Here is a 25,374-nt window from a genome sequence, read left to right on the forward strand (position 1 = left end):
GTAGAAATATTCAATATCCTCCTTTAAACATCACAGCATACTTTAAAGATATATGGTGCATAAAAATCAGCAGAGGGTGGCCAGCAGAGAAAGGTGGGATTGGCTGGGGGAAGCTGAGGGTTGCGATGTGTAATTGGAGACAAGTGGGGGTGGAGTTGCCGGGCAGGGGATATAATGACAGTCAAAGATAAAAGTAAAAAAATAAGGCCAAAATAAAACAAAAAGTACGTTTGAATGACACCGAGGGGCAACGTTGTTACAGCTAATGCCTGTTTGCCTGAGGCTGATGCCGCGCAGGTGTTTGTACACATGCATATACACACACACTCATTCAAACGCACAACCGTGCACATACACGGACACACACACATGTAAATAGTGCCATACATGTACTCAAACATATTCAGTTGGCCTTGCTGTTATGATTTTTGTTGTCCTTGATGTCTTTTGTATTGTTGTTTTCCTTTGTCTTTTTTTATTTTGTTCATTTTGTTGGTTGTTGGGGAAGGTGGGGGGAGCTTGGGCCGGTGGCTGATGGGGACCCTAACCAGCGACATGTTTTTGACCTTGTGGGAGATATGTCGACGTGCCGTTGAGCAGGGCGCTGACCCTGGTTGCTCCTGTGGGTCGCTCTGGATGGGAGTCTGTTAGATTACGGAATCTAATGTAAATGTTGAGCGGCTTCACTGCAAGTAGATTGTACGTTTTAATACTCAATAATAAGAAATAAAATATGCTCCTTTGCATATTTGGCTACTATTCTAATGAGCTACGCACCCAAACAAGACCACATTTGGTTGGTCTGGACCAGACCAAATCTGAACCAATCATAGACATCTATGTTTCACAAGTTTGGACAGTACATCACAGTAAAGCTCAGTAGAGTTCAGTACAGTAGTTCAGTAAAGTAGATACAGTACATTATACTATACTCTAGTGTAGTGTGCTCTACTGTACTTAACTCGACTGTACACTACTGAACTATGGTCAACTTTTCTTTACTGTACTGTTCTCTAGTTTACTGTGCTGTCCAAACTTCTGAAACACAGACGTCTATGATTGGTTCAGATTTGGTCCGGCCAGGGAGAACGGACCAAATTTCAACTACTTTTCAATGTCTAAGGATGCCGTGTCGGTTGGTCGGTGCTCAGTGGGTGAGGATGCGTGTTACAGTAAATGGAAAGAGGGTAAGTGTTACGTGTCATGGTAGTCACCTGTAAGAGCCATGAGAGGTGTCATTAACTGGAGAGAGAGTGAGAGGGAGGGGTTGTCCAGACTGTAACACTCTTGCTTTGACCCCCAGACGACAGAAAGAGAAAGAAAACAGTTATGACCTGAACATAACAGTATGCTAGTAGAAGGGAGGACAGACAGTAGCAGGTGTCTGACCCAACTGTGGTTTGTGACTACTATGATTCCCCATTGTAGCCATTTCAATTGCAGTAATTTGATTTGGTAAAAGAATTACACATTTTAATCACTTAATAATTCAGTAAAATAAACTCAGCAAAAAAATTAACGGCCCTTTATCAGGACCTTGTCTTTCAAAGACAATTCATAAAAATCCAAATAACTGCACAGATCTTCATTGTAAAGGAGTTTAAACACTGTTTCCCATGCTTGTTCAATGAACCATAAACAATTAATGAACATGCACCTGTGGAACAGTTGTTAAGACACTAACAGCTTACAGACGGTAGGCAATTAAGGTCACAGTTATGAAAACTTAGGACACTAAAGAGGCCTTTCTACTGACTCTGAAAAACACCAAAAGAAAGATGACTAGGGTCCCTACTCATCTGCGTGAACTTGCCTTAGGCATGCTGCAAGGAGGCATGAGGAATGAAGATGTGGCCAGGGCAATAAATTGCAATGTCCATACTGTGAGACGCCTAAGACAGCGCTACAGGGAGACAGGACGGACAACTGATCGTCCTTGCAATGGCAGACCACGTGTAACAACACCTGCACAGGATCGGTACATCCGAACATCATACCTGCGGGACAGGTACAGGATGGTAACAACAACTGCCCGAGTTACACCAGTAACGCACAATCCCTCCACCAGTGCTCAGACTGTCCGCAATAGCCTGTGAGAGGCTGGACTGAGGGCTTGTAGGCCTGTTGTAAGACAGGTCCTCACCAGACATCACCGGCAACAACGTCGCCTATGGGCACAAACCCACTGTCGCTGGACCAGACAGGACTGGCAAAAAGTGCTCTTCACTGACGAGTCGCGGTTTTGTCTCATCAGGGGTGATGGTCAGATTCCCGTTTACTGTCGAAGGAATGAGCGTTACACCGAGGCCTGTACTCTGGAGCGGGATCGATTCGGAGGTGGAGGGTCCGTCATGGTCTGGGGCTCATTGAACTGAGCTTGTTGTCATTGCAGGCAATCTCAATGCTGTGCATTACAGGGAAGACATCCTCCTCCCTCATGTGGTACCCTTCCTGTAGGCTCCCCCTGACATGACTCTCCAGCATCACAATGACACCAGCCATACTGCTCGTTCTGTGCGTGAATTCCTGCAAGACAGGAATGTCAGTGTTCTGCCATTCCCAGCGAAGAGCCCAGATCTCAATCCCATTGAACACATCTGGGACCTGTTGGATCAGAGGGTGAGGGCTAGGGTCATTCCCCCCAGAAATGTCTGGGAACTTGCCTTGGTGGAAGAGTGGGGTAACATCTCACAGCAAGAACTGGCAAATCTGGTGCAGTCCATGAGGAGGAGATGCACTGCAGTACTTAATGCAGCTGGTGGCCACACCAGCTACTGACTGTTACTTTTGATTTTGACCCCCCCTTTGTTCAGGGACACATTATTCAATTTCTGTTAGTCACATGTCTGTGGAACTTGTTCAGTTTATGTCTGAGTTGTTGAATCTTATGTTCATACAAATATTTACACAGTTTGCTGAAAATAAATGCAGTTGACAGTGAGAGGACATTTCTTTTTTTGCTGAGTTTACAACTAATTGGTAGGTCTACCTTTACTTGTTACTTCTATGAACTTTCATTATCCTCCCTCCCCATGAGGATGATACATATGTGGGGTTTTGGTAACAGAATTACAAGGCATAAGGCAAATAATTTCTCCAAAACTAAATATAAGTGTAGATATTAGTTGGCAGGGGTCATTACTTAAACAATATTGTGTTTTGCTGTATTTCTAATACCCTTTAAGACTTTTTCTGGTAAATGTTGTCAAAGACCCGTATTTCCATCTGTTTGACAAGAAATCAAAGCCTATAAATCAAATTTGTATATGCCTTAATTTCTCAAAATTATAGACTCTTAGATTTCATTTGTAATCCAATTTGACACGCTCCTATGAACATCACGTTTGTGCTCATGGGTCCTTTCACATGGAAATTCCCATTTACATGACTTCAGTGACTCTGAATAAAATGAGATTACACACAGCTTGTCAAAACAGTGATGTTATTAGTGGTTAAAAAAGTAATGTCAGCATCACAAATGGCACCCTATTCCCAAATCCCTATATTCTGCACTACATTTGACTTGAGGCCCATATGGCTCCGGTCAAAAGTAGTGTACTACATGAGGAATTTTCTAGTGTGAAAAGTGAGAATGGGACGAACTGGTAATTCAATTGCAGTAATTCGATTTGGTAACAGATTTACGAATTTTAATCACTTAATTCATTAACAAACTTGATATCAGTAAAAACAACTAATTGGTAGGTCTACCTTCATTGATGGTCAGTATGGTTGCGTTTTTAGTCACAAACATACTATGTGGCCGGGAAACAGGGAGTCATTTGAGATGTACCGTGTGTGTGTGTGTGTGTGTGTGTTCAACCCTAGATTCTTGAAGTTTGAGGTGACAGAAGAGCAGGGATAGAAAATTCAAAATAGCGAGTAAAGGAAAAAGATTTTAAAAAGGAAAAAAAGTGAAGTAGCTAGTTATAGGAGAAGAGGTGGAGAAAGTGATAGCAACCAAATACAAGACGGAACAGAAAATAAAAAGAGTCAAAAGGAGGAGACAAGCAACGAAAATTAGAAAACAAACAAGCTGAAGGGAAAGTGTGAGTCCAAGGCGACTACTGTTCCTAATATTAACACTGATAAACTGAAGGCGATACTGAAAGAACCTCAACAAGGACAAAGAAAACAGAGAGACGGTGAAACAACGAGTCGAGGCAAAGACGACAGAAAAGCAAAGTCCCGTGATGAGAGAAAAGAGGAAAAGCAAAACTGCAGAGAATAGGGGAAAGGAATTGACGAAAACAGCAACAATTGCCAAAAACGAGAAAGGGGATGAAGCAGAGGACAGAAAAGGCTAGTTATATTACAAGTCAGAGAAAGAAGGGTAACGTTTAGAGAACTGACTTTGTGGCTGTGGTAACCGCTGTGCCTGTTGTTCACATGCGTATCTGCCCTCTCATTGGCTGGAATGGTCCCACCTGATCTTGCCACATCCTGACAGCCTTCCATTGTTAGAGCGGCCACTTGAGTATCTGGTCACGAAGACTGCAGCAGTTTGTGATTAATAAACAATGCCATGCTAGTGGGTGGTGACATTCAAATAAAATCCAGCTCCGAAACGAAATGTAGGCTTAAAATAATTATTACGTAATATCATAGAAAGACACCGCATTCACGCACACTCACAAAGTGGGTAGTTCGGATTTGTCACTTCTAGCCAAAATATCTCATAATTTTGACTAAATCAACGACTTTTATTGACTTAAATTGTTGTGCAACACCATATGTAAACTTTCCAGTAAACTCTGGCCATTGTGTCTCGGCTCTAAAAAGTGGATTTCTACAGGTGTATGTGTATGTATAATACAATAAAAAATCTTGAGAATAGTCATTTCCATTTGGTTTATATATTTTGTTCTTTAAACAATACAAATTATTCACATACCACATCTCTTTCAAGCAGTACAAAATACAAGAACTCGTAATTTTATTAAAACATTACATTTATAAATAACTATTGTGATACTATTTTCACAGCATCTTGTTGATGAACAGACTCAGAACTGCGTGACATAATCATAGCTAGCTATGTACATTGTAAACAATATATAACTAATCTGAGACTCACACAAACTAGTCATGACATATTCCCTTTGACATCTATGGGGCTTACAGTAGATACTGTGGAGCTGCTTCGTGCAGGTTTTCTCCATTTCTCAAAACAGTGTAAGCGCCATAGAAATATAATTCCTAGAAGGGAATTTGCCATCAAAGTCAATTGGGTGTCATTGGAGACGTAGCCAGCAACAGACTAGCCTTCAGAGTACATAAATATAATTTCTAGAAGGGACATAGCCCTTCAGACCACAGCAATTAGACCGCCCAGTCAGGAATTCAATTACTATGCTTCAGAGTTCCTTCACTTAGTCATCCTTCTTCTGGGATAGAGCTGAGCTGTTATCAGCGGTTTTATAAAGCAAAGCCGATCTGTTGTCTTTAGGCAATCCTTCATTATTGTTTCCAACCTTCCCATTGATCAGAGGAGTCGATGGCGTTGTAGACTCTGCCCCCTCAGATGTGAGGTACTCGCTGATCAGCTTCTGATAGGTGGGATGGGTGGTCAGCACTCTGAACAGCTCCTCTGTAGAGATACAACAATGTAGCATTAGGGTTGTTGACAAGGATGTGGATCTCTCAACTTGTCTTTCCTTCAGTTCTCGCTACCTATCTCCTTGGCGCCTCAACTGTATTGGAGAAGGTCCACGGTCCCTCCCGTAAGACCTTCTCTAATGGGTTTTGAGAAGGAGGCAAGGAGAGAGGATGCGGGGGAATCGAGGAAAGATTAATTGAGAAAGAGCCAGTAGTTAGGGGCAGTCGGACGATCGCTCTTCTTTGAAACAGCTTGTGTCACTTGATCACAGACTTGGTTTCTGCTCAACAGCCACAACAAGTTTAATAATACAACACTAATAATCAAGGTAAGTTGGAATGGGCTGAAAGTAGCTGAGGGGTGAATTTAAAAACCCATGATCTATAATAGTTCTGACTGAAAACACTTTATATAATGTATACCGGATGTGTTTAAGTACCATCTATCCAGATGGACTCAAATAGCAAAAATATAGTTATGTAATTACGGTGTAAAAAAAAAACTACCATGTAAATAATGTGTAGAATATACATGTAACAAAAAGGATGGGTCCCCCAAAAAATAAGGATACGTTTATTTGATTAATCAAGTTGTTCATTCATGCTAGGGCACTGCATCGCAGCGCTAGCTGTACCACCAGAGACTCTGGGTTCGCGCCCAGGCTCTGTCGCAGCCGGCCACGACCGGGAGGTCCGTGGGGCGATGCACAATTGGCCTAGCGTCGTCCGGGTTTGGCCGGTAGGGATATCCTTGTCTCATCGCGCACCAGCGACTCCTGTGGCGGGCCGGGCGCAGTGCACGCTAACCAAGGTCGCCAGGTGCACAGTGTTTCTTCCAACACATTGGTGCGGCTGGCTTCCGGGTTTCAATGCGCGTTGTGTTAAGAAGCAGTGCGGCTAGGTTGGGTTGTGTTTCGGAGGACGCATGGCTTTCGACCTTCGTCTCTCCCGAGCCCGTACGGGAGTTGTAGCGATGAGACAAGATAGTAACTACTAACAATTGGATACCACGAAATTGGGGGAGAAAAAAGGGGGTAAAAAAAAGACAAATTTTGTTCATTCATTTAAATGTAAATTATGTTAATATAGATTGGTGTCTTGCGTTCAGTGGGCGCGCCTCTCCGGGACAGTTCTGAGTACAGCTCCTCTGTGTGGTATTGAGGACTCCCCACTAGCGCCCCCATCAGGTCAGACACATCCACTGCAGTCAGACTGCCACTACCCTCTCTGTCATACAGCTGCAGACACACACACAGCAGAGTTTATATTGGGTTAAAAATATACAGTTTATGTAAGTATATAAAGTTAATATACAGTTTGTAAAATATTCAATTTAGAAAATACAGTACATACATACATTTACAGTGCATTCGAAAAGTATTCAGACCCCTGTATTTAATCCATTTCAGAATACGGCTGTAACGTAACAAAATGCGGAAAAAGTGAAGGGGTCTGAATACTTTCCGAATGCACTGTACAAATACACTGCATACAAACACATGTAAAATATACTATATATGTACAGTTTATAGGTTAAAGCGCCCTCTTTATACTGTATATACCGCCTGGTTTGTTACTCTGTTCTTAACCTGGATGCCAGTCTGTTTCTGCTCTCTTGCCAACTCCTGCTCGCTTGCCAAACATGTTGGAGTTGACAACCGCACAAACAGATCTGGGACCCAGGCTACGTACACACACTTTATAGGTTGAAATGCATAACTTCCTACCAGGTTTAACATGTACTCTAAACATTAACACAGGGGTTATGAATCCATTCTACACGTACACACACAAACACTGGGAGAGGTACTTACAGTGAAGGCGATGTGAAGGAGAGACTTGAAGTCCATAAAGCTGGAGACAGCAGCCACACTTAGATAGATCTGTCTGAGATCCACCTTGTCATCCTGCAACGCAACACACACACGTTTACATGCACACCAATATCCCGTTATTACTTGGGATATTCAAGTACACTGTTTTTGAGTTGACGCATATAAAACATCAAATCCTGTTTACAATAACCCGAAAAAGTTTGTATCCCGGTTATGTGAAACCAGGAAAAGATGCCTGAAATATGTTGATCTTAGACGGAATAGTGTGGCACGTTCGCCGTAGTCAATGTGAGTAAGACCTTTAAACAGGTCAATATTCACAAGGCCACAGGGCCAGATGGATTACCAGGACGTGTACTCCGAGCATGCGCTGACCAACTGGCAAGTGTCTTCACTGACATTTTCAACCTGTCCCTGACTGGGTCTGTAACGCCAACATGTTTCAAACTGACCACCATAGTCCCTGTGCCCAAGAACACGGAGATAACCTGCCTAAATAACTACCGACCCGTAGAACTCACATCTGTAGCTATGAAGTGCTTTGAAAGGCTGGTGTGGCTCATAACACCATTATCCCAGAAACACTAGACCCACTCCAATTTGCATACTGCCCCAACAGATCCACAGATGATGCAATCTCTATTGCACTCCTTTCCCACCTGGACAAAAGGAACACCTATGTGAGAATGCTATTCATTGACTACAGCTCAGCGTTCAAAACCACAGTGCTCGCAAAGCTCATCACTAAGCTAAGAACAACTGGGACTAAACACCTTCCTCTGCAACTGGATCCTGGACTTCCTGACGGGCCGTCCCCATGTGATAAGGGTAGGTAAAAACACATCCGCCACGCTGATCCTCAACACAGGGGCACCTCAGGGGTGCGTGCTCAGTCCCCTCCTGTACTCTCTGTTCACTCATGACTGCACGGCCAGAACACCATCATCAAGTTTGCCGATGACACAGTGGTAGGCCTGATCACCGACAACATGCAATGTGGTGCCAGGACAACAACCTCTCCCTCAACGTGAGCAAGACAAAGGAGATGATTGTGGACTACAGGAAAAGGCGGGCCGAACAGGCCCCCATTAACATCGACGGGGCTGTAGTGGAGCGGGTCGAGAGTTTCAGGTTCTTTGGTGTCCACATCACCAACGAACTATCATAGTCCAAACATACCAAGACAGTCGTGAAGAGGGCACAACAAAACCCTTTCCCCCTCAGGAGACTGAAAAGATTTGGCATGGGTCCCCAGATCCTCAAAAGGTTCTATAGCTGCACCATTGAGAGCATCCTGACCGATTGCATCACCGCCTGGTACGGCAACTGCTCGACATTCGTAAGGCGCTACAGAGGGTAGTGCAAACGGCCCAGTACAACACTGGGGTAAAGCTTCTTGCCATCCAGGACCTATATAATAGGCGGTGTCAGAGGAAAGCCCATAAAATTGTCAGACTCCAGTCACCCAAGTTATAGACTGTTTTCTCTGCTACCGCACAGCAAGTGGTACCGGAGCGCCAAGTCTAGGACCAAAAGGCTCCTCAACAGCTTCTACCCGAAGCCATAAGACTGCTGAATAATTCATAAAATTGCCACCGGACAATATACATCAACACCCCCCCCCCCCCTCCTTTTGTACACTGCTGCTACTCACTGTTTATTATCTATGCATAGTCACAACACCCCCACCTACATGTACAGATTACCTCAACTAACCTCTACCCCCGCACACTGACTCGGTACCGGTGCCCCCTGTACAACAGCCTTGTTATTGTGTTACTTTTTATTATAGTCTACTTGGTAAATATGTTCTTCTTCTTGAACTGCACTGTTGGTTAAGGGGTTGTAAGTAAGCATTTCACGGTAAAGTCTACACTTGTTGTATTCGGCGCATGTGACAAATAAAGTTACTTTCCTAATGCACTGTACTATTACATTTAACCAATATGAAAGTCAATTAGGAATATTCGGTATATTCACAGATTCCATGGATACTCGTGAACAGGATATCAAAAGGTACATGTAAACAGCTTATCCCGAATAAGACCTTAAGCGGAATATGAGTTAGTAGCCGGAATACTTTGTGCATGCAAACGTTGTCACTATTACACAAACACAGAAACAAAGTACACACAACACCAAGAAATACTCAAATGTACTGCACACACACGCTTGACGCTGGAGGACAATGTTACCTCAGAGTACTTTACCTTTGAATAGAGACCACAGATCTTAGCAGCAGTCTGTCTGTCAGTCAGTCCCATAAGAGGGACCAGCTCATCCACAACAGCCCTCCAACCCTGTTCTGACTGACACCGGTCAATCATCTGAGTTAGTGCCGCCTCAACCTCTGACTTTCTGAGACTGAGGATGGCGAGGGGGAGATGGAAGGAGAGAAACAGATTGAAGGGGAAAGAAATGAGAAAGGGAGGTTTCTAAATGACAATTTAAGAAGCACTGCACACAAGAATAGAGAGCACCTGCGTAGTTACGATCAAACACAAAGCCATAGATAAAATAGCCTACATATAGTGCATTCTGAAAAAGTATTCAGACAACTGGGCTTTTTCCACATTTTGTTACGTTACAGTCTTACATGCTGACCAGACCGGAAACGTCGCCTGCGCGAGCGTCGCAAAATATATTTAGAAATCCATGTTTTTTAATTATTGCGCGCGCCAATGAGAGTCTGCGATGCCAAGGGCTAAAATAGAACTCCTTTCTATTTCTGACGCAGATCGCGCTGCAAGTCCTGCCTCTCCCATCTCCTCATTGGTTTATAGAAGCAGATACCCACGTGCCATCTCCTCATTGGTTATACCCACGTGGGTGATTGAAAGACGAAATGTTTTGCCGGTAGTCGTGGTAATACTATAAAAGTTGATGCCAATCACCATATAAGTTCAAAGATGAAAAAGCCTGGAAGGAGGAGAGATGACTAGAAACGATTCAGTTGGCCATTTTATGTGTGGATTAATTGGCGGAGTAGAGGAGCTTGTGCATTTCAGGTAAAATAACAACTCGATGTTTATATCCCAGGACAAATTAGCTAGCAACAGCAAGCTAGCTAAATAGGACAAATTAGCTAGCAAGTGCAAGCTAACTAGCTAAATTGCCATACATGTTTAATGCTTTTCGACCTGTCCCCAAATAAATGTCATTGGTTCAGAGTTTGTTTTGCTATTTTAACCTGTGTGTCGTGATCGCGTTTGGTGTAGGGGGACAAAATAAATGTATGCACGATGGCGCACGCAGCCGGTTTGGGTTCCGTGTTACTGTAAAATTTATTAAATTGTTGTTCTCATCAATCTACACACAGCACCCCATAATGACAAAGCAAAAATAGGTTTTTAGAAATGTTTGCAAATTTCACAAAAAAAAATCTGAAATATCACATTTACATAATTATTCAGACTCTTCACTCAGTACTTTGTCGAAGCACCTTTGGCAGCGATCACAGCACACAGCTGTGTCTTCTTGGGTATGACGCGTCAAGCTTGGCACACCTGTATTTGGGGAGATTCTCCCATTCTTCTCTGCAGATCTTCTCAAGCTCTGTCAGGTTGGATGGGGTGCGTCACTGCACAGCTATTTTTCAGGTCTCTCCAGATACGTTTGATCTGGTTCAAGTCCGGGCTCTGGCTGGGCCACTCAAGGACATTTAAAGACTTGTCCCAAAGCCACTCCTGCGTTGTCTTGGCTGTGTGCTTAGAGTCGTTGTCCTGGTAGAAGGTTAACCATCTCTGTACTTTGCTCTGTTCATCTTTTCCTCGATCCTGATTAGTCTCCCAGTCCCTGCCACTGAGAAAAATCCTCACAGCATGATGCTGCCACCACCATGCTTCACCGTAGAAATGGTGCCAGGTTTCCTCTAGACGTAATGCTTGGCATTTATGCCAAAGAGTTCAATCTTGGTTTCATCAGACCAGAGAATCTTGTTTCTCATGGTCTTAGGTGCCTTTTGGCAAACTCCAAGCAGGCCGTCATGTGCCTTTTACTGAGGAGTGGCTTCCGCCTGGCCACTCTGGCTGTCTGGCCTGATTGGTGGACTGCTGCAGAGATGGTTGTACTTCTGGATGGTTCTCCCATCTCCACAGAGGAACTCTGGAGCTCTGTCAGAGTGACCATCAGGTTTTTGGTCACCTCCCTGACCAAAGCCCTTCTCCCCCGATTGCTCAGTTTGGCCTGGCAGCTCTAGGAAGAGTCTTGGTGGCTCCAAACTTCTTCCAGGCCACTGTGTTCTTGGGGAGCTTCAATGCTGCAGAAATGTTTTGGTACACTTCCCCAGATCTGTGCCTCGACACAATCCCGTCTCGGAGCTCTACGGACAATTACATTGACCTCATGGCTTGGTTTTTGTTCTGACATGCACTGTCATCTGTGGGACCTTTTATTGACAGGTATGCGCCTTTCCAAATCATGTCCAATTAATTGAATTTACCACAGGTGCACTCCAATGAAGTTTTAGAAACATCTTTAAGATGATCAATGGAAACAGGATGCACCTGAGCTCAATTTCAAGTCTCATAGCAAAGGTTCTGAATAGTTATGTAAATATGTTTTGTAATACATTTGCAAAACCTTCTTTCACTTTGTCATTATGTGTGTTGAGGGAAAAAATATTTAATCCATTTTAGAATAAAGCTGTAAAGTAACAAAAATGTGGAAAATCCTTTCCGAATGTCCTGTATACAGGCAACTCACAAAATAATGGAAACACCTGAGTCAATGAGGGGAACAATGTATTTTGAAAGCAGTGCTTCTACACAGGTGTGGTTCCTGAGTTAATTAACATCCCATCATGCTTAGGGACATGTATAAAAATGCTGGGCAGGCCATTATTTTATCTACCATGGCTATGCCCCCATTGGATGGCTATGCCTCCATCCACAGAGTACAATAAGTCACTGAAAGGTTTGATGAGCATGAAAACGATGCCGTCTCAGTCGCCAGATGTCAACCCAATTGAACACTTATGAGAGATTCTGGAGTGGTGCCTGAGACAGGGTTTTCCACCACCATTAACAAAACACCAAATTATGACATTTCTCGTGGAAGAATGGTGTCGCAACCCTCTGATAGAGTTCCAGACACGTGTAGAATCTATGCAAAGTTTAATTGAAGCTGTTCTGGCTCACGGTGGCCTAACGCCCTTTATGTTGGCGTTTTCTTAATTTTGGCAGTTACTTGTATGTGTATATTGTCATGGCTTCAGTTCCTAGATTCTAAAGTAGCCATTTCTATAGAAGCTTTGCAGGCACGTTTCCAACGTGAATTCGCATTAATGACTTGAGAGCGTTGATAGATATGTATTACTCACAATGTACGGGTTGTCACAGTTTAATATATTTTTGTAAATATAAAAATGTGATAAGACATTCGTAAACTGTTTTTCTGTAGCATCTTCCAAGGCCCGTCACACCTGTTCAAACTCAACACTAACAGCATCTCCCCATAATCCCTTTATTCTACTCCTACAGGTAAGCCACACAGGTGACCACCAGGTGTAACTAACAAAATAGGAAGTTACCATATACAGAAGTTTTCATACATTCTATACACAGTAACAAACAAGTTCTATACACTTTCTTTTCTAATACAAAATGGTTATTGTTATATGACTCTGCGCACACACACACACACAATTGATAGAACACATATGTATGACTCCACACAGGCACACAAACCACAGGTGACTGGTGGCACTTTAATTGGGGGGGACTGGCTCATAGTAATGGCTGGAGCCGAGTGTACTTAACGGTATAAAAACAAATCAAACAGATTGATACCAATTCATTTACTCCATTCCAGCCATTAATATGAGCCGTCCTCCCATCACCAGCCTCCTGTGACACACACGTCTTTTACCCGTCTTTGTGCAGCAGTGAGAGGGTTTCTCTGGCTGGGGGTTCTAGGGGGAGGGAGAGCCCCCCTAGCATTCTGGTAGGAACACGCCCCTCCATCACATGGTCTGTAGCTGGGATACCCAGAGTCCTGAAACACATAGGAGATGATACTGTTAGACCACACACACACACACACACACACACACACACACACACACACACCTCTCGTTCACATAAGCAGTGCCTACTACTTACTTAAACTGCATATTGTTTACTAATCGTACTACATATTTAGTCAAAACTAACGCAGTAAGCAACAAATATCAGCATACTAGGCTGAGCCTACTGAGAATGCATCATCTAATGCGCAATTCTACTAGATGAAAAGCGTAAATGAGCATGACATCCTGGCATTTAAACCATACTCATTCTTTTCTTCTCAAAAAGCCTACAATTTAAAACGCAAGTACAGGTATTCGTACACAGCCATAGTCTTTAGCTGTGATACCCAGGACCCTGACAAGCTCAAAAAGGTAAACTCAATACTGTTAGAATTTTTTAACCAGGAAGGGCTCATTGAGATTTAAAATCTCTTTTTCAAGAGCGTCCTGGCCAAGATAGGCAGCACCAAGTCATTACAAAAATTACAGACAGACAACATGAAAAACTACAAGTAATCTAGTAAAAACCATTGAATTCACAAGAGTATAACAATATCAAAAACAGCACATTAAAAACATTGACAGGTCAGGGAATCAGCCTCAAAATCCTTCATCAGTGATTTAAAAACACCAATCGGGACAAGTTCTTCCAGTTTAAAATTATTTTGTAAGGTGTTCCAAGACGATGGCGCAGAGTACATAAAAGACCTTTTACCAAATTCAGTTCGGACATTTGGAACAGTTAGCAGGATAAAGTCGAGCGAACGAAGAGAGTACCCACCACATTTCTGAACAATAAAAATGCCCAAATAAAAAGGTAGCAAACCCAAAATGGCTTTGTAAATAAAAGTATACCAGTGACTGAGCCTACGAGTGACTAGAGAAGGCCAGCCAACCCTGGTATACAAAGTGCAGTGGTGCGTAAGGGTTTTGCAGTTTAAAATAAATCTCAAAGTGCCATGGTAAAGAGTGTCAATTGATCTCAAACACTGAGCGGAAGCATTCATATATAAAATATCCCCATAAAGGCATAAATGTAGCTGATACTAGCCTCCTTCTGGTTTCAAAAGAAAAACAGGCCTTATTCCTAAAATAAAAACCCAATTTCAGCTTCAATTTTTTTTGTAAGTTGTTGAATATGCAATTTAAAAGAGAGGCTGTCATCAATTATAATTCCAAGATATTTATATGAGGTTACAACCTCAATCTCCTTGCCCTGACAGGTAGTAATAGGTGAAAGGTTCAGAGGTCTATTTCTTGCATTAGAAAACACCATTAGTTTAGTTTTGTCAGTATTGAGGATAAGCTTCAATTGACACAAGGCATGTTGAACAGTATAAAAAGCAGTTTGCAAGTTCTGGAAAGATTTTGTAAGAGATGAGGCACAACAGTAAATAACAGTATCATCAGCATAAAAATGAAGTTGTGCATTTTGGACATTTTTGTCTAAATCATTTATATAAATAGTGAATATGAGAGGACCAAGTACAGAGCCTTGGGGCACACCATTCAGGGCAGACAATTTAACAGACATAAGCCCATCAAATTGAGTGCACTGAGTTCTATCAGACAGATAGTTAGCAAACCATGCAACTGCATGCTCCGAAAGACCTACACTCAACAATCTCTGCCTTAGTATAGCATGATCAACTGTATCAAAAGCCTTATAGAGATCAATAAAAAGTGAGACACAGTGCTGTTTTTTGTCAAGGGCTTCAGTGATATCATTTAAAACCTTCATGGCTGCTGTAATTGTGCTATGCTTCTTCCTGAAGCCCGATTGGTACATAGATAAAATAGAGTTAGTAAATAAAAACTCTTTTAGCTGTTCACTTACAAGGGTTTCAAGTATTTTCACCAGGGGTGACAGCTTTGAGATTGGCCTATAATTATTTAAAATAGTTGGATCTCCCCCTTTTAAAAGTGGTAGGACAAATGCTGATTTCCAGATATTTGGAATTTCATTGCATATCTGTTCAATCTAACCCTGGAATGTAAGTGGTTCAGCTATGAAATCAGCTGCCAGGTTTAAAAAGCAGGGATCCAAAAGATCAGGACCTGCAGGCTTTCTTTGATCTAAGGATTTCAGGGCTTTATGTACCACCTGCACTGAGAATGTCAAAAAGCTAAAAGTTTGACCAGCTCTCACTGGTTCATCCACACAGGGTTGTACAGAGACAGAGGACACTGGTTCATCCACACAGGGTTGTACAGAGACAGAGGACACTGGTTCATCCACACAGGGTTGTACAGAGACAGAGAACACAATCAAACAGCCTACCAGATGATACAAAGTGCTCATTGAAACAATTCAGCATTTCAGTTTTGTCATATATAGCAACAGAGTCCTTCAAAACACATGACGGTAATTCATTAACATTACTGTTACCAGACATAGACTTAATAGCATTCCAAAACTTTCTAGGGTCATTCAGGTTATCAGTGGTAACAGACATAAAATATTCAGACTTGGCCTTCCTGAGAAGAAAAGAACGCTTGTTTCTTAACTGCCTAAAAATAAGCCAATCAGCATCAGAACAAGATTTCCTTGCTTTAGCCCAGGCTAGATTACGGTCGTGAATAATACAAGACAGCTCAGAAGAAAACCATGGATTATCCCGCCCTTTAACCCTGAACCTGTGGAATGGGGCATGTTTGTTTACTATTTGGAAAAAAAACATCATGAAAGAATATCCAGGCAGTTTCCACATCAGGGATAAGCTCAATCTTGCTCCAGTCAAAATAAAACAAATCATGAAAGAAAGCCTGCTCATTAAAACACTTCAAATTTCTCTTACGAATAAAACGTGGATTTGTCTTTGGAACCTTAGGATTTCTAACAGCAACAACAGCACAATGGTCACTTAAATCATTACAAAAAACACCAACCGCAGAATATTTATGTGGAACATTTGTCAATATCAAATCAATCAGGGTAGATTTATCTGGGCATTTAAGATTTGGGCGAGTGGGTGAGTTAATCAACTGGGTAAGATTCATAGAATTACAAAACATTTTTAAATCATCATACACCGGCTTTAACCAACACCAGTTGAGATCACCAATCAAGATCATTTCACTGTAAAGAAGTTTAGACATAAGGTGCATCAAAGAAGAAAATGCATCATGAAAGAAAGTAACACACATACAGCAACAACAAACACACACCTCAAGAAGACGGAGCCCAAAGATGAGATACACATACATTACAAGCAGAAATTCTGTGTGAACTTACTTGGCCATGAGTTTCTGGACGTTGTCTGCATACAGGTTAGGGTCATCCTTCTCTTCCTGAGAGGGGGTGTATACTGGCAGATACTGTAACCAAATCAGAGTACAGGATATTAATACAAGTACCGTAGCCAATAAGAGAACATTAAATTTATAATTTATAGTGACAGGTAATACAGGCAATCAGAACAGGATATTAATACTGACAGGTAATATCGCCAATAAGAGAAGAGGACATTTACACTGACAGCCAATCTGAAAACAGAATACTATCATACCTCAATGGTAACGTTAGTGTAGAGCTGAGAGCAGGTGTGCCACAGTGTCTCAATCCTGGAGGGAAAAACACCCATCAGTGAAATAACATTCAGAAAAAGCGCATTTCCAATGTTATAGATAACGAAGTTGAATGATTATCATATTTAAAAAATATATATAGAATTTAGATGATGCCTTACCAGGTTGTGCCCTTGTGGGTCCAGCGCACAGTATCCTAGAAAAATAAGCAATTTTTCTTTTAAACTCACATGTGCAGACAGTACGTCACCTGATTATGTTCAGATCATTGCACAGGTCACCCAGTTCAAAGCACACCCTGTACAGGCATGCTGTTGCACCATTAGAGTTCCAACATGCACAAAGATTAACAACAGTGCCCTCCACTAATATTGGCACCCTTGGTAAATATGAGCAAAACATCTCTGCTATTTATCCTCTTGGTCTTTCATTCAAAATATTCACAAAAATCAAACCTTTAATTGAAGTACAATTATTGAAAAAAATAAATGTGAAATAAATGACAAATATTTTTATCCGAAACAATTATTGGCACCCCTAGAAATTCTTATGAGTAAAATATAACTGAAGTATATACCCATTCATATTTTACGTTTTTAAGTTCACTTGAGTGATTAGGAACACTTAAGTGGTAAGCCATGACTTTCCTGTTTCACTGGGGTATAAATATGAGGTGACACACAGGCCAAGTTCCCATAGTCATCCATTACTATGGGAAAGACCCGAGAATACAGTAATGATGTGTGACAAAGGGTTGTTAAGCTGCACAAACCAGAAAATGGCTATAAGAAAAAAGCTCAAAGGTTGAAAATGACCATTTCTACTATCAGGGCAATAATTTAAAGCAACTGGAGATGTTAACAATCGGCCTGAAAGAGGACGTGTGTCTATATTGACCCCACGCACAGTGAGGAGGATGGTTCGAGTGGCCAAAAAATCTCCAAGGATCACAGCTGGAGAATTGCAGACGTTAGTTGGGTCTTGGGTCAGAAAGTTTCCAAAACTACGACCACCACAAGTTGTTTGGGAGGGTTGCCATAAAAAAAAGCCTTTGCTGTCAAACAACAAACTCAAGCGCCTACATTTTGCCAAATGTTACTGGAACTTTCAATGGGACTGGGTTCTATGGTCAGATGAGACCAAAATAGAGCTTTTTTTCGAAACAAATACCAGAGGTGGATTTGGCGTAGACATAAAGACAGCCACGCAGAAAAGTATCTCATCCCCACTGTGAAGTATGGTGGTGGATCTTTGATGTTGTGGGGCTGTTTTTCTTCCAAAGGCACTGGACAACTTGTTAGGATACATCATGTATCAGCAGATATTAAATCAAAACCTGACTAGGAAGCTTAAACTGGGCCGTGGTTGGATCTTCCAGCAGGACAACGATCCAAAGCACATCTCAAAATCAACACAAACATGGTTCAATGACCACAGAAACAAGGCTTTGCCATGGCCATCCCAGTCCCCTGACCTAAACCACATGGAAAACCTGTGGGATGAGCCGAAGAGGAGAGTCCACAAGCGTGGACCTTGGAGAATCTGAAGGATCTGGAGAGATACTACAGTATATGGAGGAATTGTCTCAGATCCTTTGTCATGTGTTCCCCAAACTCATTACACATTATAGGAGAAGACTCAAGAGCTGTTATCTTGGCAAAGGGAGGTTGCACAAAGTATTGAATGAAGGGCTGCCAATAATTGTGGCACACATATATTTGAGAACAAACATGTATTTATTTTATGATAATATATTTTTTCTTTCAATTATTTTTACTTTAATTAAAAGGTTTGATTTTTGTGAATATAAAGATGTTTTTCTTCTTCCCCACAGACAGTTTTGCTCATATTTACCAAGGGTGCCAATATTAGTGGAGGGCACTGTATCTATGATTAGAAAGCAAACAACATGGTATTTTCCCACGACCAGAACACACTGTAGTCCTTAATAGGAAGGGTGCGCTCAGGCCCAATTTAAAATCCATCAGCAAGTTAACTACTCTGTCTGGAGCTGGTCTAGTGGTAGTGCTGTCATCCCAGACCATATATGCTCCCGGAGGCAGCGCTTCGTTCCACCACTCACTTTCTATTTCATTTCCCTCTCTACTCACCAGTTTGTTGGGGTAGTGCAGCAGAACTGGTTGGACTGGGACTCCAGCCAGGAAGGCACCTCAAAGGGAGAGAGAGAGAACAGTAAACCAGTCAGCTCACACCTTTCTTTCTCCCCTCCCTACGTAACACAACATGCCATCCATTTCTTCAGGTTCAGCATAAGTGACAGTTTGTTGATTTAAGCCAAGATATTTTTTGTGTGCTCACCAATACCAGGTTAATATACTATTAGAAATTATTTAAACTATTAGAATAGAAGCAAAAGTGCAAACACCGCCAATCTGCCACCCTAGGCAGGCTAAAGCAAAGGCTAAAAGCATTTGAAAGATTTCAAATAGTATTTGAACCAAGGTCTGGTTCTCACCACGCTTAAACTTGATGAGAATGGTGCCGTTCGTAGTGGTGCCTTCTGGGAACATCAGCATCTGAGAGAGGGAGGGGATAGTGGGGGGGATAGAGGGAGAGAAAGACCGTGATTGATGAATAGAGACAATGACAGAGATGGGGAGTGAGAAAGCAAGGGAGTTAGTAAAACCAGTCCATCAGCAAGGTTCATTAGGAGGAGAAAGAGAGAGAGAAAAGGATGGAGGGAGGGATAGAGATTGAGACAGTGATTGATGTATATACAGAGAAAGAAGGCGTTAAACCAGTTCTATAACAGTCGTCCATTCATCAGTAATGTTAATTGTCCTATATTTACATCATTCTATCGTGCCCGTTAACTCAAGAGTCATTGCGCTACATGACACAAGACTGATGCAGTGAGGTTACATGTGTGTAACTGGTTGGATGTGAGCCCACGTCGCCTATGTGGTAACCCAATGTATCAACCATAGGAAATCCTTGAACAATTGGGTTTACATGTTTCGGACAAGACTACTCCGTTTCACCCGTTACCTCCATTGGCCTAATATGACCTTTGAACACTGCTTACCTGTGGCCAGTAGCCGTTGGAGGTGAGCCTCTCTATGATCTGCGCAATAGCTTGTTTCCTGGACTCTGGATTCTTCCTATTTACCATCACTGACTGGTTAAACGCCAGGAGGGCTAAAGGGAGAAAAAAAGAAACCATACACAAGGCTGTTATAATGTGACATGACACTCTAGGAGCTCAGATGCAAAAATGTAATATCCAACGTTTCGACAGGCTTCATCAGGGTAGGGTGACAACCATAATAACATGATTATTATATTGTTTAGGACACAAAAGCCACTGAAGGCCTGTGCTACTGAAGAGATAGGAAAGGGAATACGAAGGGAAAAGGTAAGAGAGAAAGAAAGCGGGAAGGACAGGAAAAGATAGCGGGAGAACAAACAAGAGAAGTGATGAGGCAATAGTTTGTTTTAGAAGTTTGTCAACATTTCTCAATGCTCCCTATTCTCAAATCCCTCCCCCATCTCTCCCTCCTTTCCCAACCTCGACCCCCCCCTCTCACCCCAACAGAGTAGAATGATGTTGCCCCCAGTGTGGTATTCTATCCCCAGTGATTAAGGTTACCATTTGAGGACAGTAATCAAATACTAGATCTGTTTCTTTTAAAGGTAACCTTTGACCCAGTCACTCCAAGTATCCTGCATAACACCCACCCCCTATTACTGGCAGACTCTGGTTCTCCAATCTGGACACCACCTTAGTCAACTGTGTGTGTGTGTGTGCACGCATGTGTCCCACTCCCAGTTACCCCCACACTCACCCCCTATAACAGGGATTTTTTGGTTTTCCGATCGGGACACCACTGTAGCTAGCTGGGTTTCCGGCAGCACCAACATGTCCAGGAAGCTACTGTGAGGCGCCACCGCCAGCACAGGAGCCTCCTTACACCCCGCCCTACGACCTTTAACCTGGACCCAGAACCCCAGGAAGAAAAACGCTGCCCGGCTCAGGAACCGGATGATGGAATGTAGCAGCCACCAACGCCACCCCGTCACTACTGGCCGGGAGCGTTCCTCCTCTGACAAGCCGGCCAAACGCAGCCGGGCAATAGGCCACATCAACAGGAAGCAGAGGGCGACCAGGAAGATTCGTATGGGGAAGAGGATGGTGCCCAACACCATGCCCTGTGGATTGGAGGGACATGTTAATATATGGAGAATAGTAAGTTAAATAGGGTAGGTAGCCTGCAATGTATAATATTCATCACACACACAGATGCACACATTCTGGCACAGGCTACAATGTATCAGATTGTATCACATAGTTCCTAAACAAGCTGCTACATGCTACAATGAATCCATAAAACAGATGCGTGCACAGTTGATAATCAACAATAGGCACATGCATGCAGACACACAAACCATTCAAAGGTGTCCTCTTTTCAACTTAAACTCTTACCACATTTCCTCAAGCATAATAAGACAACTCACCCGTATTCTCTGTGCCCTGGTCAGTTTCAGTTTGTGTATAAATGGGTGAGGGTAATCGGATGTTGCTTGGCGACTGTCCCGCCTCTCCATGGCGACTAGGCAAGCCTTGACAGACTCAATATCTGTAAAAAGTAGGTCAGACCCAACCAGATTTCAAACTAACCCTTTGAGGTTTGATGTGCGAGGTTTTCACTGAATGGCGATGAATATCCCCGTGCGTCGACAGTTTAATTCCGCCGCAACTATTTGGCGTTGCGTAAAAAGTTGTGATATAAAAGTTATAAAAGTGCCTCTCAAAATGTAACGTTATCAAGATGCAGAGAGCCAAAACCAGTCCGATGGATAGGAGTGCGACAGTTGGTTGGATCAAAAGAAACAAAGAAACAAGTTCAAAAGTGAAAACGATCCAAGTGAAATCGAAGATGTGAATACGAATCCGAATTTTAAAAGTCCAATACGTTGATTTATTGTACTCTAATACAAGGAACTTTATACGAAAGGTGCGCTCGTGTCAATGCATATGGCGTAAAAACGAAGAACAACAACTCGCATTGGTGATCTTCTTCGGTGGGGTTTTAGGGCGGACTACATCCTGAAAAGTTATATTCCCGCCCACTTTTTCTTCTCCTTCCTCTTGAAAATAAAATATTCCATTGTGGGAAAGGAGGGGGGGAGAAAATAATATATAAATAACTCGAAACGCGTCCCACTCCTTCAATCACAATCCAATCATGTAAGGTGGTGGGCAATCTGCTTTCGTTTTCGAGATGATCGATCTGTCGAGGGAGGAGCTATTTATTCTGAAAACATTTCCGTTTGTTGGCAATGTCAATTCTCGGAAATGTTTTCAAAATACTTACTTTCATATACGCTAAATAGACAGGCAAACGCCACCGAGTACTAAACTGTACACCAATCAAAACTGGTGTACCATGGCAGTATCTCTGCTGTTCACGTCTGCCAATCACGTTATACGTCTCTGAGGTAGTAGACAATTGGTGACATCTTGAGAGCAAACTAATGTAGCAGGCGCTTGATAATATGTAAAAAAAAAATAAAAAAAATATTGGGTGAGTTTTTCTTCTGCACTGATCAGATTTGTTGAACAGTGCAGAAAACCTCCCCGGACAGTTTTTTTAAATGGTCGTCAAGCGCCTGCTATGTTATATTAGTCTCAAGATGTCACCAGCTGTCTACTACCTTTAGATACGGATAAATTGATTGGCAGAGGTGATCAGCAGAGATAGTACCACGGTACACGAGATTTGGATGTAACCTGATTTCTAAGCATTTCGTATTATTCTGTAGTAAATCCTAAACAATACATTTGGTATGACATGTTACGTTTTGTATGGTATTTATTAATTTGTGGATGTCCATCACCCATTTCGTAAGATATGTTACACATTACAATTCGCATTATAATACATTTGGCCCAGATAACTCACACGGGAATCGGGCCAAGCGCCAAGTAATACATTTGGGCCAGATACCTCACACCGGAATCGGCCCGAGCTCAATCCCCGCATCCTAGCCATAAGTAATACTGCCGAAGGCGGCCCAGACTCGGGCAACATGACGTCGGCCGAGTCTGACTCAGCCGAGTGCCCCGACTCGCATCCAGAATCGGCCCAGATCTACTGTGCTAGCTACCATACTAATTTGAGTATCCCAGATTGACTGTACTATATTACGTATAGTCTATGAGACCAGGCTGGAACAATCAAGTAAATGTGGAGGAGGAGTTGAGATGCATTGTTGACAGAGATACTTTAGAAGAGATGGGAAACGTATTAAGGCCTATTGTGTACATTGCACATGCTACGTCAATGGGCCGCACGATGCATTCTGGGCTATTCTTGGAGTTCCGAGGTGGATGAGCGTTCAAAAGATTTTTCCCAGTCTGAGCTCGTTTTTTTCCGAGTTCCCAGTTGTCTTTAACGCACGGAAGTCGGAAATCTGAGATTTCCCAGTTGTTTTGAACTCGGCATTTGCAACAACGTGATGCAGAATGACAAGGTGAACGCGATTGGTCGACAGTCTGCGTGTGGGGCGTTATACAGTACGTTTCTCCAATCGTTGCCCAAATGAGCCCCACAGCGGATGACCTCATAATACCCATAAAAACTAGCAGTAAAACACGGAAATTGTTCCAACCTTTTTTCAGCATATAGTTTATTCATTGTGGATTTTTAGAAACACTTCAAATAAGTGTTTTGTGTAGGCTTACCCTGGCGTGACGTTTTGATAACAGTATAAATCTCTCTCGGACAAGGTGACTTTTATTACTATATTTGGCGCTCAGATTCAAAAATACTAATTAGCATCAAAGCAAACATCATGCAAGACTACACATCCTTGCAAGCTTCTGCATCATCATCACCTTTGCTGTCAGCAAGCTAGCTACTAGTTACCTTGATCCAAAACTAAAATATATTTAAATTTACTGTTCCATATGTTATTTAACTAATATTTGTTGTCTTATTTATACATTTGGTCTTGTGTCTTGCACATGATTCTATAATAGTAGCAGTCAGATATTTTTAATGTGCCATGAATACTAGACGTTTTTTGTTTTTTGCAAAGAAGCTACAGTGCATTCAGAAGTATTCAGACTGCTTCCCCCTTTCCACATTTTGTTACGTTACAGACATATTATAACATTTATTAACTTCGAGATTTTCTTCATAAATGGGGCGAAAGGTAGCCTAGTGGTTAGAGCGTTAGGCCAGTAACCGAAAGGTTGCTAGATCGAATCCCTGAGCTGACAAGGTAAAAATCTGTCGTTCTGCCCCTAAACAAGGCAGTTAACCCACTGTTCGTAGGCCGTCATTGTAAATATGAATTTATTCTTAACTGACTTGCCTAGCTAAAAAAAATTATAATAATCTATCTACACACAATACCCAATAATGACAAAAGTGAAAACAAGTTTTTTGAAATTTTAGAAATGTAATAAAAATAAGAAACAGAAATACCTTATTTACATAACTATTCAGACCCTTTGCTATGAGACTTGAAATTGAGCTCAGGTGCATCCTGTTTCCATTGGCCATCCTTGAGTTTCTACAACTTGATTGGAGTCCACCTGTGGTAAATTCAATTGATTGGACATGAATTGGAAAGGCGCACATCTGTCTATAAGGTCCCACAGTTGACAGTTCATGTCAGAGTAAAAACCAAGCCATGAGGTCAAAGGAATTGACTTAGAGCTCCAAGACAGGATTGTGTCGAGGCACAGATCTGGGGAAGTGTACCCAAAAAATGTCTGCAGCATTGAAGGTCCCCAAGAACACAGTGGCTTCCACCATTCTTAAATTGAAGAAGTTTGGAACCACCAAGACTTCCTTGAGCTGGCCGCCCGGCCAAACTAAGCAATCGGGGGAGAAGGGCCTTGTTCAGGGAGGTGACCAAGAACCTGATGGTCACTTTGACAGAGCTCCAGAGTTCCTCTGTGGAGATGGGAGAACCTTCCAGAAGGATAAACATCTCTGTAGCACTCAACCAATCAGGCTTTTATGGTAGAGTGGTCATACGGAAGCCACTTCTCAGTAAAAGGCACATGGCAGCCCACTTGGAGTTTGCCAAAAGGCATCTAAAGGACTCAGACCATGAGAAACAAGATTCTCTGGTCTGATGAAACGAAGATTGAACTCTTTGGCCTGAATGCCAAGCGTCACGTCTGGAGAATACCTGGCACCATTCCTACGGTGAAGCATGGTGGTGGCAACATCATGCTGTGGGGATGTTTTTCAGCGACAGGGACTGGGAGACTAGTCAGGATTGAGGGAAAGATGAACGGAGCAAAGTTCAGAGAGATCCTTAATGAAAACCTGCTCAGGACCTCAGACTGGGGTGAAGGTTCATCTTCCAACAGGACAACGACCCTAAGCACACAGCCAAGACAACGCAGAAGTAGCTTCGGGACAA

The 25,374-nt window shown here is 42.4% G+C and overlaps 1 protein-coding gene across 1 annotated transcript; it reads right to left on the bottom strand.

Moving 5' to 3' along the window:
* Positions 1-4,837: 4,837 nt before the first annotated feature.
* Positions 4,838-22,239, bottom strand: LOC129865551 (lysophospholipid acyltransferase LPCAT4-like). The gene is made up of 13 exons (XM_055938426.1): positions 21,445-22,239; positions 20,775-21,138; positions 20,015-20,127; positions 19,445-19,505; positions 19,080-19,138; positions 17,130-17,164; positions 16,950-17,004; positions 16,676-16,758; positions 13,302-13,427; positions 9,644-9,797; positions 7,413-7,505; positions 6,701-6,836; positions 4,838-5,590 (listed from the first exon to the last, which is right to left on the bottom strand). Exons 1-13 carry the CDS (start codon positions 21,532-21,534, stop codon positions 5,373-5,375), a joined length of 1,587 nt encoding a protein of 528 aa, XP_055794401.1. The 5' UTR covers positions 21,535-22,239; the 3' UTR covers positions 4,838-5,372.
* Positions 22,240-25,374: the final 3,135 nt, after the last annotated feature.

The sequence above is a fragment of the Salvelinus fontinalis genome, chromosome 11 (assembly GCF_029448725.1).
Source record: "Salvelinus fontinalis isolate EN_2023a chromosome 11, ASM2944872v1, whole genome shotgun sequence".
NCBI lineage: Eukaryota > Metazoa > Chordata > Actinopteri > Salmoniformes > Salmonidae > Salvelinus > Salvelinus fontinalis.